Source organism: Parasteatoda tepidariorum, chromosome 10, assembly GCF_982258835.1.
Source record: "Parasteatoda tepidariorum strain Cologne lab strain chromosome 10, Ptep-v5.0, whole genome shotgun sequence".
NCBI classification, from domain to species: domain Eukaryota; kingdom Metazoa; phylum Arthropoda; class Arachnida; order Araneae; family Theridiidae; genus Parasteatoda; species Parasteatoda tepidariorum.
The window spans coordinates 72989629-73005490 of NC_141764.1; the positions used below are offsets into that span (position 1 = coordinate 72989629).

A 15862-nucleotide genomic window follows, 5' to 3' on the forward strand; every position below is an offset into this window, starting at 1 on the left:
TAAGATTTAATTTTATACCGTACTAGCATTAAAACATTTTGTAACAGTATTTAAAAAGAATACTAGCAGCGAAATAATTTTTTAGAGCTGATGAAAGTTTTTAACCAGAAAATTTTTTCTGGTATTTCTGTTACTTACTGCTGATACGTTTCCCTTTATATTGAGCTACCACTTATTAGGATCACTTTTTATGCAATTGTACTATAACATCTCTCAATATTTTCTGGTTTTCTCTATTTGCTAGAGAGCTACGGATAACGGAGATTTAATTCCGTTTCATGGTAGTCTAAATAAGACAACGTATCCAAACACCGTTGTTGACCTATCATATCCTGCAATCCTAATGGTTTTACCTAATAGCTACTTTCAACAGGTAAGGTAATGGTAAGGGTAAAACGTCATTGTCACATGGAAGTCAATTGTACAGGAGTAGTTTGAGGAGCGAGCATAATTGAGCTTTAACTTCACCCTGGCTACCATACTCCCCAGGATCCATAATTTTTGGGATGAAGTTAAAATTAACATCTGTCATCCGCGTCTACGATCGTGCAATTTCACACTATTGCAAAATAATATGAGCATGCCGCAAACGTGCTACGAATACTTTGTTGACTCGAGCTGAAGAATCATGTCATCTATTATCGAAAATGGAATGTGAACGTCTCACAAATGATTTTCAACATTTCGCTGACACCATTCATAGACGAATCTAGCCTCATACTATCGGAGTACGATACAAACGTGCACACAAACAACCTATCAACATCAAAGCTGACTTCATGTCTGAAAGAATCTAGTCTCACACTATTGGAAAGTGATATGAACTTCTCATAAACTACTTATCTGCACCACATTTGACTTCATGTCTAAAAGAATCTAGTCTCACACTATTGGAAAGTGATATGACCTTGCCATAAACTACTTATCAGCACCACATTTGACTTCATGCCTAGAAGAATGTTCAGAGTGACATGAACGTGCCACCAAGTACTTATCACCATCTGATTGAATTCATGCCTAGAAAAAACTTGTTCCACACCATTAGGACGTGCCATAAATGACCTATCAATAACTCTTTGACTAAGTGCTAGAAAAAATGAATCTCACCCTGCAGGAAAGTGATATGGACATGCCATTAACGACTTATCAACATCTCGTTGAGTCCATGTACAGAAGAATCTAGTCTCCCAACATTGGAAAGTTATATGAACGTAACACGAATCAATATGACTAAATGCCTAGAGAAATCAAATATTACACTGCAGGAAAGAAATATGAACGTGTCATGAACGTGTCACGAAAGAAATATGAACGTGACGTATCAACATCTTGTTGACTCCATGCGAAGAAGAATCATGACTGTATTAAATGCAAGACAGTGGCGAAACAAAGTTCTTATGGGGGTCATAATAAAGTATCATCTCAGTGTAAAAGAATTTGATCATTTTTATAAGTATTAAAAGTTTCTCTATAACTTTTATTGCAGGTCAATGTCTAAATAACCTTTTTTTTGCAGGTCAATGTCTAAACAAAGAGAGCGAGAACGAAAAGTTCTTAATGCTCAGTTGCGAAAAAAATTTCATTATGCCCAACGTACTGCTAACAACCAACAGAGATATAAAAGAATTTACGCAAATCATTTGGAAGCAAAATATGACGTAAGATTTTATTATTCACTGTTAAAATGTTTGGAACACCTTGAACCATAAATATTATTTAAGTCAGCTGTAACTTTAATATGATCCCAATTTGAACCTAATTATAAGCTTATATCGTGTTTTTCAAAATTGATTAATCAATACTACTGTTCAATTTAGCTTCAATTCAATACTCTATTGAATTTGCTCCTAATTTGTACCGCATTATTAACGACGACCGCATTATTAACGACGACCGCATTATTAACGACCGCATTATAACGAATAGTGACTTGCGAAATATTTTCAGATTTTTTTTGACATGCTTATTTATTGAAATATACTAGAAAGTTTGCGTAAAAATGTTTCGTTAGTCACAATATATTACTTACAGAATGTCCACAATGTCACAATGTCCACAATACTAAATTTTGAGATTTAATTATTACTAACTGAAACTATAACAAAAAGCACAAGCTGTTGACACATTTTCTTATTTTAGTTGGAGTTATTTAGTTGGAGTTCTTATTTAGTTGGAGTTATCATTAATTTGCAATTAATATTTTATTAATTTATCATTAATTTATCATTATATAACTTATCATAAGAACATTAAGAGTGAGACAAAATTGTTTTTTATTTGTCGACATTTTAATAACTAAACGTATCGAAATAGCTAAAAACATATCGCTAGTCACTATATTGAATGATCCTGAAAGTATATTTACAACTGGGACACTTAAGTTCAAATACAAATCTTTCAAATTTATTTTTATTTTTGAAGCTCGATAGTCATTGTCACATGAATGCTTTAATGGGTATGTAATCCACGGAATAATTTCAGGAGTTATGAAACTAGTCCTGGAAATTAGTCGATGCTCTTTGTACTATTATGTATAATATTGCAAAAATGAAATTGCATAATCAAGCTAAATTGTATAGTATTTAGCAGAAATAGCATAGCAAACGGCTTATGATAGTAAAAAGTACATTCCTATTTGCAGTCGCATCTTTGTAAGTTAGCCATTTTGGAGTATAAAAACAAAAAAACAGAGTATTTCAGGATGTAAAACGGCAATGTTTGACCTTGTACATACCACTATTACAATAACTTACCATTTATTAGTAAAAACGTTTCATGCGATTATACAGAGCCAAATTCAAGATTAAAACATAGGATCATAATTAATTAACGTAACAAAATAAAACTGTGCTGATACAAAAATGAATGCAACAAAAATTAATAAATAGCAATAAGATTACAAAATAAATCTTCCACAAGTTTTTAAGTATTTTTCAGTAATATCAAGTAGTTAGTGAGTAGTTAATTTAGTTCCATACCAATACTAAGTTATACAAAGTTAGTACATAGTTAATTAAGTTATTTTCAAAGTTAGTACCTTCATTAATTATAATCATAGAGGATAAAAATATACGATTAAAAAGGGTGCTTTAAACTATGTCTTATATAAAAAGGGAAGTAATAAAAATAAATTAACAGTGAGAGAGAGAGAGAGAGATGAAGAAAATCACTCATAAGATTTTAAATTCTGTCCAGTGTTACAAAGTTAGCGAGTTATTAATTAATTTAGTTCCAAAATTAGCACCTTAATAATAATCGTAGGTAATGAAAATTTAAGATTATAATTAATTAAGGTAAGAAAATTAAAAGTTGCTGGAAACTATGTCTTATACAAAAGAGAAGTAATAAAAATAAATTTACAGTGAGAAAGAGACAAAGTAAATTGCTCACAAGATTTTCAATATTTTCATGTGTTACAAAGCTATTCATTTATAATACGTTTTAAATAACACGATTATGATAATAAATTATAATCAATTTCCAGCACGACAACAAGAGAAAACAGTTGGAAAAAGAAATGAAAGAAACTGAAAAAGATAAACAGGAAAAGTACAAAATTAGACAAGAGTTAAAGAAGATTGAAAAGAAGAAGCAGGTATTTTAAAAATGTAGTTTTTATCTTTGTCTTATAACTGTGTTTTCTTTTCCTTGTCTATAAAGTTTCTTAGAAGGAAAAGCCGTGTAAAATAGAATAAAAAATAGTTTTTCTTTTTACTCTTCAGTCTTGGTTACAAAAGTACCATTCCGAGACGATTGTATTTCGAGTAGAGGTGATATGTTTTAATATTTCGTCTTTGAAGTTTTTAGGAGTGCACTAACCCCGAAAAAAATAATAATCTTTACTCTCATCTTACCATTATTTTAATAAAATTACAGAATACCTGGTCCAAGCCCAAATGAGTGAAACATCTTGGGTTATGGAAATATATAATACAATACGAAAGTGCAAATGATGGTTGTCTAAAATATTAGCGCAATACAGGACCATGTGCCTCATAAAATGATTGAAGATTTTAAAAATTAAAGAAAAACAGGAGACGGAAATGTACGATGTGCTGCGTTTTGCATTGAAGCGCATCTACTTTCTTTTTTTTACAAAGTTTCGAAATTAGTTGCAAAGTGCAACAATAAATGGCGCTTCCGACTAAAAATGATTATAAAAACAGTTATGTTGCAGGTCAGACCATTTTAAAATTGCAATATTTTCTTCGGTTACTTTGTCTTCAGACTGCTCCATGTTGTTGCTGCAAGCAATGTTTTATTTCAAACATTGTTTTATTGTTTTAACAACCAGTTCGGTTGAATGCAAAACTATTCCGGATAGAAATGATTGCATAGGGTTACTTTTCCTCTGACTGAGTCACGTTGTTTCTTCGAACAACGTTTTCAAAAAATTTGAGTACGTTGTTTAATTATTTAAACAGCTGGTTCTGTTGCATGTTAGATAATTTAGAATGATATATTTGTATCTGTAAACTTTGTTCTTAGACTACGTCATTGTTTTTATCAGTTCGTAATGCCATCTTTTGATGAAATTTGTAACTATTTTTAAACTTTTATGAGAATAAATTTCTTGTTTTTTAAGCAGCGCGCAGTAAAACATAATCCTCCTATTGTTGTATTTTATTGCTCCAAGTAGCAAATTCTAAATACTAAAAGGTATGGAATTATTGAATTTATTATCGTTATTGATTGATGCAATCTGAATAATATTATCAATAAACTAACAAAGTTTCTTATAATAGCAAAAATAATAAAGTAGCAGGGCATTCTTTGAATTAAGTATCGAAGTCATTGGTTATAATTCATTGTTAATAAAATGTAAAAACCTAATATGGCTCTAAATATTAACCGGTGATTAAAAAACACGCGGTTTAAATAAAATTTGTTTGATTTATACGTATATAAAAATTAAATTGCAACATATTCTTTTAAATAAATTGTAATTCATCATTATTAAGAAGTGTAAATACTATTGTCATTATCAATTTTTTTAATAATAATTAACACTTTTTACTTTAAATATCTTTTCTTTTAAAAACAGTCAGATCAAAGAAAAAAACTGACATTTTTCTGTTTTTTGTCATTAAAAATCATAATTTAAAATGTCACTTTTTCCCAATATTTCATTTTTCTTCATTTACAAATATGTCAGTTTGATTGCATTTTGCTTCAATTTCGTTATTTTCCTAGATTTATTTATTTTTTTGTCGTATTTTTTGCAATGCTGTTCTTTTTCTGATCTTTATTTGATAAGAAATGATAGTGAAAAATGTGACATACGCATTTTATTTTAATGAGATTAATGGGGAACTGATTACGTATTTAAAAATTCTTTTGATACTATTTTCTGAAAGTATTCCTGAAAACTTCATACTTATTTGAATATTTTTATGTCTTAGAATTTAATCAAATCAAGAAGGAATATTTCCTTCAGCTTTCTCAAATTTAAAATTAGTTTGAATATCTTAATAATGTGTTTTTATTAGCAATTTTTGTCTATATCTGTCATGAAGAGACTAATTTTCCATTGTTAGCATTTTTTTTGCAAAAACAAGTTTTTTTCCTAAGAAAGACTCATAAAAATCAGCATATTTTTGGTTTACAGTTTTTATACATCATATTGTATTATATTATTCCTCTTTCATTTTAAACATATATATGTTATCTCCTTTTTCATAAACAACTTTTTATATATTATTATAGTATTTGCTGTTGCCCATTGATGGCTTAAGTTAATTAAAAGAGACTAATAAAAATCAGCACATTTTTGGTTTACAGTTTTTACGCACCATATTGAATTATATTATTCCTGTTTCATTCATTTTAAGCATATATATGTTATCTCTTTTTTCATAAAACCACTTTTTATATATCATTATAATATTTGCTGTTGCCCATTGATGGCTTAAGTTAATTAAAAGAGACTAATAAAAATCAGCACATTTTTGGTTTACAGTTTTTACGCACCATATTGAATTATATTATTCCTGTTTCATTCATTTTAAGCATATATATGTTATCTCCTTTTTTATAAAACCACTTTTTATATATCATTATAATATTTGGTGTTGCCTATTGATGGGTTAAGTTAATTAAAAGAGACTAATAAAAATCAGCACATTTTTGGTTTAGAGTTTTACACACACATTGTATTATATCATTCCATTTTCATTCATTTAAAGTAAATGAAAATAACATTGAGGAACAAATTTTTTTGTTGCATGTATACAAATACTTGTTCTGACCCAATTCCTGTGCGTATTACAAATTTGAAATTAGTTTTTCACCTAAAGCTACAGAATTTTTAAAATGCCCTTTTTCGTCTGTTTTTTGTAAAAATGTACAAGTTTAAAAACGTTATATATAACAAGGAATAGCGTAATACTTTTAGTTAACTAACATTTATCTTTTTAGCTAATATAGTAATTCAAAAAATTAGTTAATATAGTTAATAAATCGATGGTAGCAATCTAAATGTGACAAACTTCTAGGTGAGTTAGGGCACATAATCAAGATTAAAATTGCATAGAAACACATGCTCAGAAACACCATCGTGTGTGACTAGGAGTGCTTCACTATTGTGATATGTTCAGAAGCACAAAAAGAAGCAATTCTTAATGGGTCAGCTCCTCTGATGGCGTATGATGACATTTCCGGGCATGGGTTCCTATGCGATTTTACTTCTGATGACTTGTCCTAACTCCTTTAGAAGTTTGTCGTAACATTTATACGACGATCTCTTGTATATAGCGTTTTTAAACTTGTACATTGCCATAAAAAATTAACTAAAAAGACCACTTAAAAAAACTGTGGATTGGAGAGAGAAACCAATTGCAGATTTGAAATCAACAATCTAAAAATATCCAAGATTCGTTAAAAAATCTCATAGAACAGAAAGCAGAAAAAAGTTTGTTCTCATGTGCAATTAAGTGCATGAATTGTTGACGTATGCCTGTTTAGGCAGAGAGCTGCAATTGTTCTTGTTTTCCAGTGGCGCCATCTATGGCCAAGAAATCGACTTCATCGACCATACGTAGCACCCGTTTTTATGGCGGACAAATTCATACATCCACAGTTCGTAATTTTGACCTGAATCAGAGAACGATCGATCTCTATTCCAGTACCCCCAGAGGTTTTGATTTGTTATGGGAACATGGAGGACTTTTGCGACTCGACAGATTTAACGTGCATCAATCACTTTACTACACGGGGAGTCTTTGGCCGGTGGGGTTCGAACCCATGAACTCTCGGACATGGGTCCAGCGCCTTACTGACCAGGCTATCCCAAGAATGAACTACGTGCATGAATTATCATATATATACGCATACATAAGCTGATATCTCATTAAAATTTAGCACCCAGTTAAATCTTTTACACAAATATTTTTTAGTCCAACGTATTTTATGTTTAAATAAATAAAATTGATTAACTACAGATATTCAGAAAAAATATACATTTGAATGAAAATTAATAATTTCAAAGACATTTAAAAAAACTTCATTTCAAAGGAATGCTGCGAAATTTATCAAACTAAATGTTTGAAGGCATTGTTTTCTAATTGACAATGATTGCCACTTAATTCTTCCACATACAACAGGCACAAAAGAATATTGAAGTTGCTGTAAATCTTTCAACAGCTTGTTATGTTATTGTTTTAGAATTTCTTTATAAACTGCTTTTGTCTGGAAAATTCATTTAGCTGCTTACGACATAAGAGGTCTCATTCACATTTCAGAACTTTGTCTACCAAACGACAACACAAAGACATGATGTAATTGTTATGTGTTTTATGATTAATGTATGCATATCGAATAAATATACATTTTTATATTTTTAATACGTGGTTGTGATATTCCTTTTGGAAATAAAATGTTATGGTAGAATAGAAAACTTTTTTTAATGGTTTTTGCTGCAATATTTAATACTGGTTGCAATTGTAATAGTAATCCATTTGAAATCCTATTATGGATGGCTCAAAAATTAATTCATTCAATGTTAATGAACTTTTTTATTGTTTGAAAAATTAAAACACCACTGTTAATTTTTTAAGTGGGCTTCGAATTGGAGGAGCTAAAATAATAAAGGGAGCGCTATGATAAATATTGATTCTTTTAATAAATTCTAAGTTGAATTTTTCAAGTGGAATAATATTTAATTATTATTTACTAATATAAATTTAATTAGATGATTAGTTAATATAGTTAAATAGTCTTCTTCTTAGTTAATTAATGTATCTCTCCTTAGCTAATATAGTAATTCAAAAAATTAATTAATATAGTTAACTCTAGATTGCCTAAGGATGTCATTTTGACTGCTTTTAATTTCAATTGGAAGAACAATGATGTATATAATGACACAATTTCTTAGAATTTTGTGACTTTTTGTACAACATATAATTTTTTTTACTGTTAATATTTACAAATAACTTGTTACATAACTGTAAATAATATAAAAAATCTTAAAAATTAATTTTAAACTAATTTATTTACGTATTCACAATCCAGTCATTTTGACTGCTTTTGGACAATTTAGGTATATACTAATTTTCCGTTTTTCTAGTGTTAATAAATAGATGACAGTTAAGCACTTGAAACTGTTAAAAACGATTTCTTTACGAAAGTCTTTACGACATATTTTAGAAATGTGAATTAAAGGTTTCAATAGTGGTTACATAAATGAACCTATTTCTACCCTTTAGCAAGTAAATATAACAAAGATCTTTTCAATGAACATATATTTTTTTCGCTAAGTAGCAGTTGACTTTTTTTGTATGTTAATTTCAAATATGTTACTCGGTTTTGTCAGGTAACAGTTCTTTTATATTTGTTAAATTGCGTTTCAAAATTTAGAAAAATATTGCTTTATAAACCATGTAAATATATACCTAGGAAGTAAAACAAAGAAGTCAGTAAGAATTTATGTGTGAAAAATTACTTTAATAATCATATACATCAGGGGTTTCCTACTTGCTTGAGACCGGCGGCCGCAATTAAAAACACCGGTCAAAGGGCGGACCGCAACTTTGTCAAAATTTTATATAGGACTTTTTAATGTTTGAAGGAACATTAAATATTACTGTCAGATTTTTATCAATTGTACAAAACAAAAGTATTGAATAGCAAATAATAATAAATATCCTCTTGAAAAAATATTTTTTTTCGATGCAAAACCTGAGAAATTTTCAACCTGAGAACCTGTTAAATTTTATAGAAACGAAGAACTTAGGTTTTTTTTAACGAAAGAAAAGTACTTTAAACCCATATAGATTTTTTATGAAAATTGTCCGTAAAAAAATGACATCTAATATATTTTAGTTCGTGGGCCACAGAAAAGAACTTCGCGGGCCGGATGCGTCCGGCGGGCCGTCATATGGTAACCACTGATATACATGTTGAGAATCCACATTACTGTGTCGTTTACTGGCATTAATACAAGAACATATGATTTCGTATATTCACCAATGGTTTCTAAGGCTGTGTAGTATGAATGAGTAATCGTTTCTGGGTTTATTAGAAAAGTTTTTATGTATTACAAGTACTTTAAACATTATATTTTCCTTATGTTTTTATGATTATGTGCCCGTAGGGAAACATACATTGTTTGATTGAAATTTTCTTTAAATTTCAGAATGAAGAGTTTTGGGAAAGGAAGGCAGCTGCCCAATTTGAATGGCTAAAAGCAGGTCACAGACTGGACAGCAAATTTAATAAAAAATTAGAGGCCAATGTCCAGTTTAGGAAGGAGAAGAGAAGAAGTCCATCTAAATTATCATTAACTGATGCGCAAGACATTGAAAATAAAATATGTAAGTTTCATTAGGTTGTTAAGTGCTTAAGTTCGTTTGTTCAACCATAAGTTAACAAATAAACATTTTTTCTTCAAGTGTTTAAGAGATTATGAGTTTTAAAAGTCACTTTTCCTTTTCTTTGCTTAAAAGGTGCTTTGATACCTTAAAAGGATATACTTAAAGGTTTAAGAATAGGAAAAATATTTAAGTACTCAAATTTCGATTTTCGCACAGTGTTACAAAGTTTATAAAACACATTAGAATTCTATTTTTCGAAGTTTTTAAGCCGGTCGTACTTAAAAAGCCGAATTCTCAAGTTTTATATTGGTTTGAGCCCATCTCTTTTTTTTTACTAAATGGCAAAGCTGTTTGTAATGTCACTTGCCAATCCAGAAAGCCTGCTCGGTGAAACCAAACGTATTTAAGGCAAAGAGTGCGTTTATTGTTTTTAGTGGCGCCATCTATGATCAAAAATACTAATTCAGTTACACACACGTCTCACTCCGTTTAAAAGGCGGACGCACTCATACATCTATTCATTCATCCACAGATCCGTAATTTTGACCTGAACCAGAGAAAGATCAATCTCCAGTTCAGGACCCATAGGTATGATTTGTCATGGGAACATGGAGGACTTCGTGACCTGGATTTAACGTTAGATTAACGCCCAACGGTTCCAACGCCCTACCATCCAGGCTATCCAGGCAATGCCTGCAAAGCTATTTTCCTGTTGACTACATATTACATTCAGTTTTGCACTTTCATTTCCTAGTAAACAAACCTTTTTTGAGAACTGTCGTTTAGAAGTTTGTTAGTGACATAAACAGAAAGTAAATTATTATTTTAATTTTTTTTTTACATTACCGTTTGGTATTTTATCCTTTTTTTAATAAATAGTTAAAAGAAATATTGGCTGATTTATAAAAAAAGCGTGATGTAATGGAATGGAAAAACAATGAAACGAAAATGTTTTTTTTTTTTTTTAAAAGTGCTAATGAAAATAATGTTATTTTTCCACTGAAGTGTTTTCTTTTTTTTTATTCCTTTAAAAATAATCTACGTAAAAAAGTTTCAACATAACTAAAATTTTTTTCTTCAAGGAATGATTTTTAATTTTTATTCGATTTAAAACTTTAGGAATAAGAAAAATCCGAAAAGTTTGAATGATGAAAAAGATGACAAGGAATCAGAAATTTTTTAAGTTTTCTGATTTCGTCTTTAGAATTTTAATAAAGGAGCATTTCCCCCTTTTTTAAAGCTTCTTTTTTTTCTCTCCTTTTCGTGGAGAATATTGAATTCACGTAAAAACATTTTTTTTAACAATAAATAGCAAGCTTCCTGAAGTTTCAAAATTAAAAAACAAACCAAGAAAAATATTTTAATTGAGTTAAAATTAAAATTATTTTATGGATTCTGAACGATAGAAAAATAAGCTTAATTGACGATTGTTCCTTAATATGTGATACCGGATTCGGTCATTTGCTCGTCAACTCAAATGCCTTACTTTGACTTCCGACAACTCATAAACCTAACAGGGCTGGCGTGCAAGGGAAATGAGTATAGCTTTTTTTTTAAAAATTAATTTTCGTTATCATTTAGAAAAAAATTGTGGCTATTGTTTATAAAACTTATTCATATTAATTATACTATTGCTATTTTGACTATAGATGACGGATATTTCCTTCATTCAAAGGGATATTAAGATGATTCTCATTTATTGGGCGGTTGGGTAAAAATATTTTCTGAATTAAATTAACGTTCTAAGGGGCGTGAAAATAACAATGCGTAAAAAACGATACTTAATGTATCGGTTATCACAGTGGGAACGTGGCTGTAATATAGGGTTGAACTAAAGAGTGTAGATTTTTTTTACTTAATTAGTATTTGTCCCGCTGTGGACTGATCGTTAAGACACGGTTCCCAACAGATCACCGAAGTCAAGCATCACTGGCTGCGGTCAGTGTGCGGGTGGGTGACCACTTGGATCAGTCTGCGTAGGGACCGAGGGTGTGCGGGATTGGTCCTCGTTAAACTGTGCTACCGTAAAGTGTTTAACTTCGTTCGCGGGTCGTCGGGCTACAGAAGCGGGGGTGCCATCCCCTCTGCAGAGGATCAAAATTGTGATGACATGTCTTCAGATCATCCTCAGGGATGTTTCCCAGACCGTCGCCAATTGCGTAAATGAACTACAACAACATAATTAGTATTTTTCAAAATTAAATGATTAATTCGATCAATTATATTTGTGAGTTAGTTAGAAATTTCGTAATTTTTTGTCGGGGAAAAGTACTAACGAATGAGTTGTCTGGCAAACGTACTTGTCGGAAAATGAGTTTTCGGGCAAACGGAGTCGGGCAATTAAGTTGACAGGCACCCGAGTGCTTGGAAAATGTACCAGAACCACGTGACTCCCCTACTGTCACCGAAGAAGGCATTGGACTCAACCAAAAACAATCTTGTTGTTGTTTTAATGACACTTGGACAAGCCAAGCTATCCAGCCATTGGGCTTTAGCGAATTAAGTCAGGAAGGTGCACCTATCTTTTGACAAGAGAGCACCGCAAAAGTGGACGTACTTCTTGGCTTAAAGACCCATGAATAGATGGCAGCAACACTTATTCGTGAGTCCACTTCCTAAATTTAGATATCGATCTGAAGGGGAAGGAAATTTTCACTAGATCCCTGTACTCCAGGTACTGTTCAACGACCGATCACAGGACTTTCGTTTAAACAGATTTTATGAGCACGTATCGCATGTACTCGGTAGGTCGAGGATCGAACTCCTGTTCGGATAGACCGGAGTTTGATTCTCTTACCACTGGGCTACCACGACCCAAAAACAATCTAAAATGCTGGTTTGGTTGAGACAACAGTGAGAAAACTGAAATCTTCTATTGGCTGTAGTATGGGCATGGAAAGTTTTTGAAAAAATTTCTTCTATTAAGCTTTAAAATTTGTGTTTGAAATCTATATTTAGTTAAAAGTAAGTGAACACTTTATTACGTTTCATATATTCTTAATGTTTATCATAAAATTGTTTTTTAAATAAATGTGCTTTTGTTTTTTCAAACTTTGTCAAACTCTGATGATTTACGATATTCAAATATCCATTAAATATGATAATAATGAAAATCACAATAATCTTTATGCTATAATCTTAATTAAAAAAGAGTTATTGTCTTACGCCACTTGTCAATACTAACTAGCCAATTTTTTTTAAGACAGAGGGGTGCTCTTCTTCTTGTTTTCCAGTGGCGCTATTTATGGCAATAATTCGACTTCTACTACACACACATCACAGTCCGTTTAACAGGGAGGATATATTCACACACCATCCATCTGCAGATCCTAATTTAGACCTGAACCAGATCATGATCAATCTCCGATCCAGTACCCCCACAGGTATTGATTTGTTATGAGAACTTTGAGGACTTTGGGACTCAGACAGATTTAGCGTGCACCAGTCTTCATTTTATACTCGGGGAGTTTTAGGCCGGTGGGAATCGAACTCACGATCTCTTGGATATGGGCCCAACTCTTTACAAACCAGGCTATCCCGGCCCATTTAAAAAGAGTTTCTCATATTAGTAACTTTTCTCGTGGATTTAATTTTTGAAATCTTAAATGTTAACATTTCAAAATAGCTCATCCAGGAAATAGTCTTGACTTTTCATACGAGTTTAAAGAGCAGACATGCTTAAAAGTAAAGTTAAAAGTTGTACCATTACTAAAACAGTTCGAAACGGCATTCTATGATTAGTCAAATGATATTTTTTTCCTTTAAGTATTATTTGTAAAGCAGTAAAAATGCCTCAAACAATTCTATGCATTTCTATTTCCTCTATTTTAAAAGAAAAATCCTGTGGATATTTTCAGATCTTTTATCGAAAGAAGAAGAGGAAGCCGAGAAAGAACTATCAGCAAAAGAGGACCAATCACATTCTGAATACAAATCACGTGATATTCTGGAAACAAATCGGCTTTCAATCGGAGAATCTACTGATGAGGTGGCTGAAAAGGAAAATAAATCAAAGTCGAAATCAGCAGAAATGTCTGAAGAGCCAAATGTCGAGGAAGATGTAAATTTCCCTTCCGACTCGTAGTCTATCAGAGAAAAATATCTGCAAGATTTTAAATAGTTTGGAAATTACCTTAGGGTATAACAAAATAAATAGAAAGGAGAGTTTTCGTTTGCAGTAATTTCTAACAAACAGTGAAATGTCATAGAAATACAATAAATTGAAACAAATGTCTTTCAGTTTGAAGTATTTTATTAATATTTACGATCTTGTTGATTTGAAACACAATTTCAGAATGACGATTTAATTTCAGGTTTTAATATTTTTAATGGATAAGATAAAATCAATAGAAGGAAATTAGAAAGGAGAATCATAAAACTCTTTTGTGATCAGTTTGGTACTATCATTCATATTTTATTTATTAACATAAAATGTAGGATATTTAATCTGATAATTTATGTATCAGTTCTTAACGAAATCAGATTTCGTATATGATTGAAATATGACTTTTCCCTCAATATCTGAAAATGAAATTATTCTCTGACAAGATTTTTCATCAGAGGAAATTTCTTGCTTTTAATAATTGATTCACACATTATAGAAGGTAAAGATGAAAACGAATGTCAAACTGTTAAAAAATCTATTGATGAATTCGTGCCTAATTTGTTAAAATGCTTTACTTATATTTTTTCGATAATCTTTTGAACATTCTTTAATACAATAAATGTATGTCTTCTATTAAAAATCACAAATTTAATTATATTAAGTGTATAGTTTTTACCTATTTTTCAGTTTTAAATGCTCAATCTATTCGTCAAAAAATTATCTACGTTCTACATTCGTCAAATAAAAGAGAAAAAAAAATTAGGTACAATATTTATAAAACATGTTTTTGCTGCGAAACGTATTTTATATTAAGTGTGAGACATTAATTTCAGATTTAAGAATACATAAAAGTAATTGAGTTAATCGTAGAAAGGACAGAATAATGGATCGCTTTAACTCATTGTCACAGACAGGACAGCGGTGTCTCTTATATATATATATTTTCTGATACTTTAATTACAAGCAAAATATATTTTAGTAGGTTTCAATTTATGTTAACTGTCTAATAGTTACTTAAATAACTGATAGATGATTGGAATTGTGCTTGACCTGAAATATATATATAAAAAAAAAGTAGTTTAGATTTTTTGTTTATTTATATTCAAAAATTTATTAATAATTAATTTAGTAAATAATCAATGATGAATAACTATTTTTCTTAGATCTAAATAACTAAAAATAAGTGCAAATTAAAAAATATTTTTTGGAAGTGAGCCGTGTTTGGAAAATTTTACTTTTAACACAGAAAAAGACACAGGTGCTTCATGATGTATTTCATAACCATATTTATCAAAATTCTAAATATGATTTTTTTGCTTATTTTGACCCAAATTGTTACAAAATAATGAAAAAAGTATGAAAAATATGCTTAATAAGAATGCTGTGTCAAAGGCTTAAATCAGAAAATTTGATTTTCAGAATCTATAATTTCAATTGTATTGTTTTCTAGTACTTCACACTTTGAAGGGTCATTTGTTGAGGAAGTTTAACTTTTCGATGTTTATTAAAAATAATGTGCTGGTCAAAGCCAGTTTGAATAATTTAATTTCGTTAGTGAGTTAGAGAAGTTAAAAGACCTTCACTGTCAAAGACCTAAACTAGAGAGCATTTTTTATTGTTAAGTGAATTACAATTTAAACAGAAGCAGGTTGTTTGAACTATACAGAATAATGAGACTAAAACTTCTTACGTTTTAATTCATTAGTACACATACATACAAGCTTGTGTGCTCAATTGCATAAGTGCTGCTTATAAGTCTTTGAAAAGTAGAAAGAAAAAGTACAATTTAGAGACGGACGGCAGGCATGAAAATAAATCCAGGATTAAGGCGGGATTCAAGCCGGCTACCTCCCCGTTATAGAGCGTTTGGTTTGCAGGACTGCTCGACCAGATAGGTCCTACTACTTTTCTATAGAGTGTGTGATATATCAGATTACGATTAAATGCT

The 15862-nt window shown here is 30.5% G+C and overlaps 1 protein-coding gene across 1 annotated transcript in view; it reads left to right on the forward strand.

Moving 5' to 3' along the window:
• LOC139426301 (uncharacterized) overlaps positions 1 to 14048 on the forward strand; it is a 30595-nt gene extending 16547 nt beyond the window's left edge. Inside the window, exons 4-7 of the mRNA XM_071184546.2 lie at positions 1517 to 1658; positions 3485 to 3595; positions 9632 to 9809; positions 13667 to 14048. Coding sequence (XP_071040647.2) covers positions 1517 to 1658; positions 3485 to 3595; positions 9632 to 9809; positions 13667 to 13893 — 658 coding nt within the window. The 3' untranslated portion in view covers positions 13894 to 14048. The remainder of the gene's footprint in view (positions 1 to 1516; positions 1659 to 3484; positions 3596 to 9631; positions 9810 to 13666) is intronic.
• Positions 14049 to 15862: the final 1814 nt, after the last annotated feature.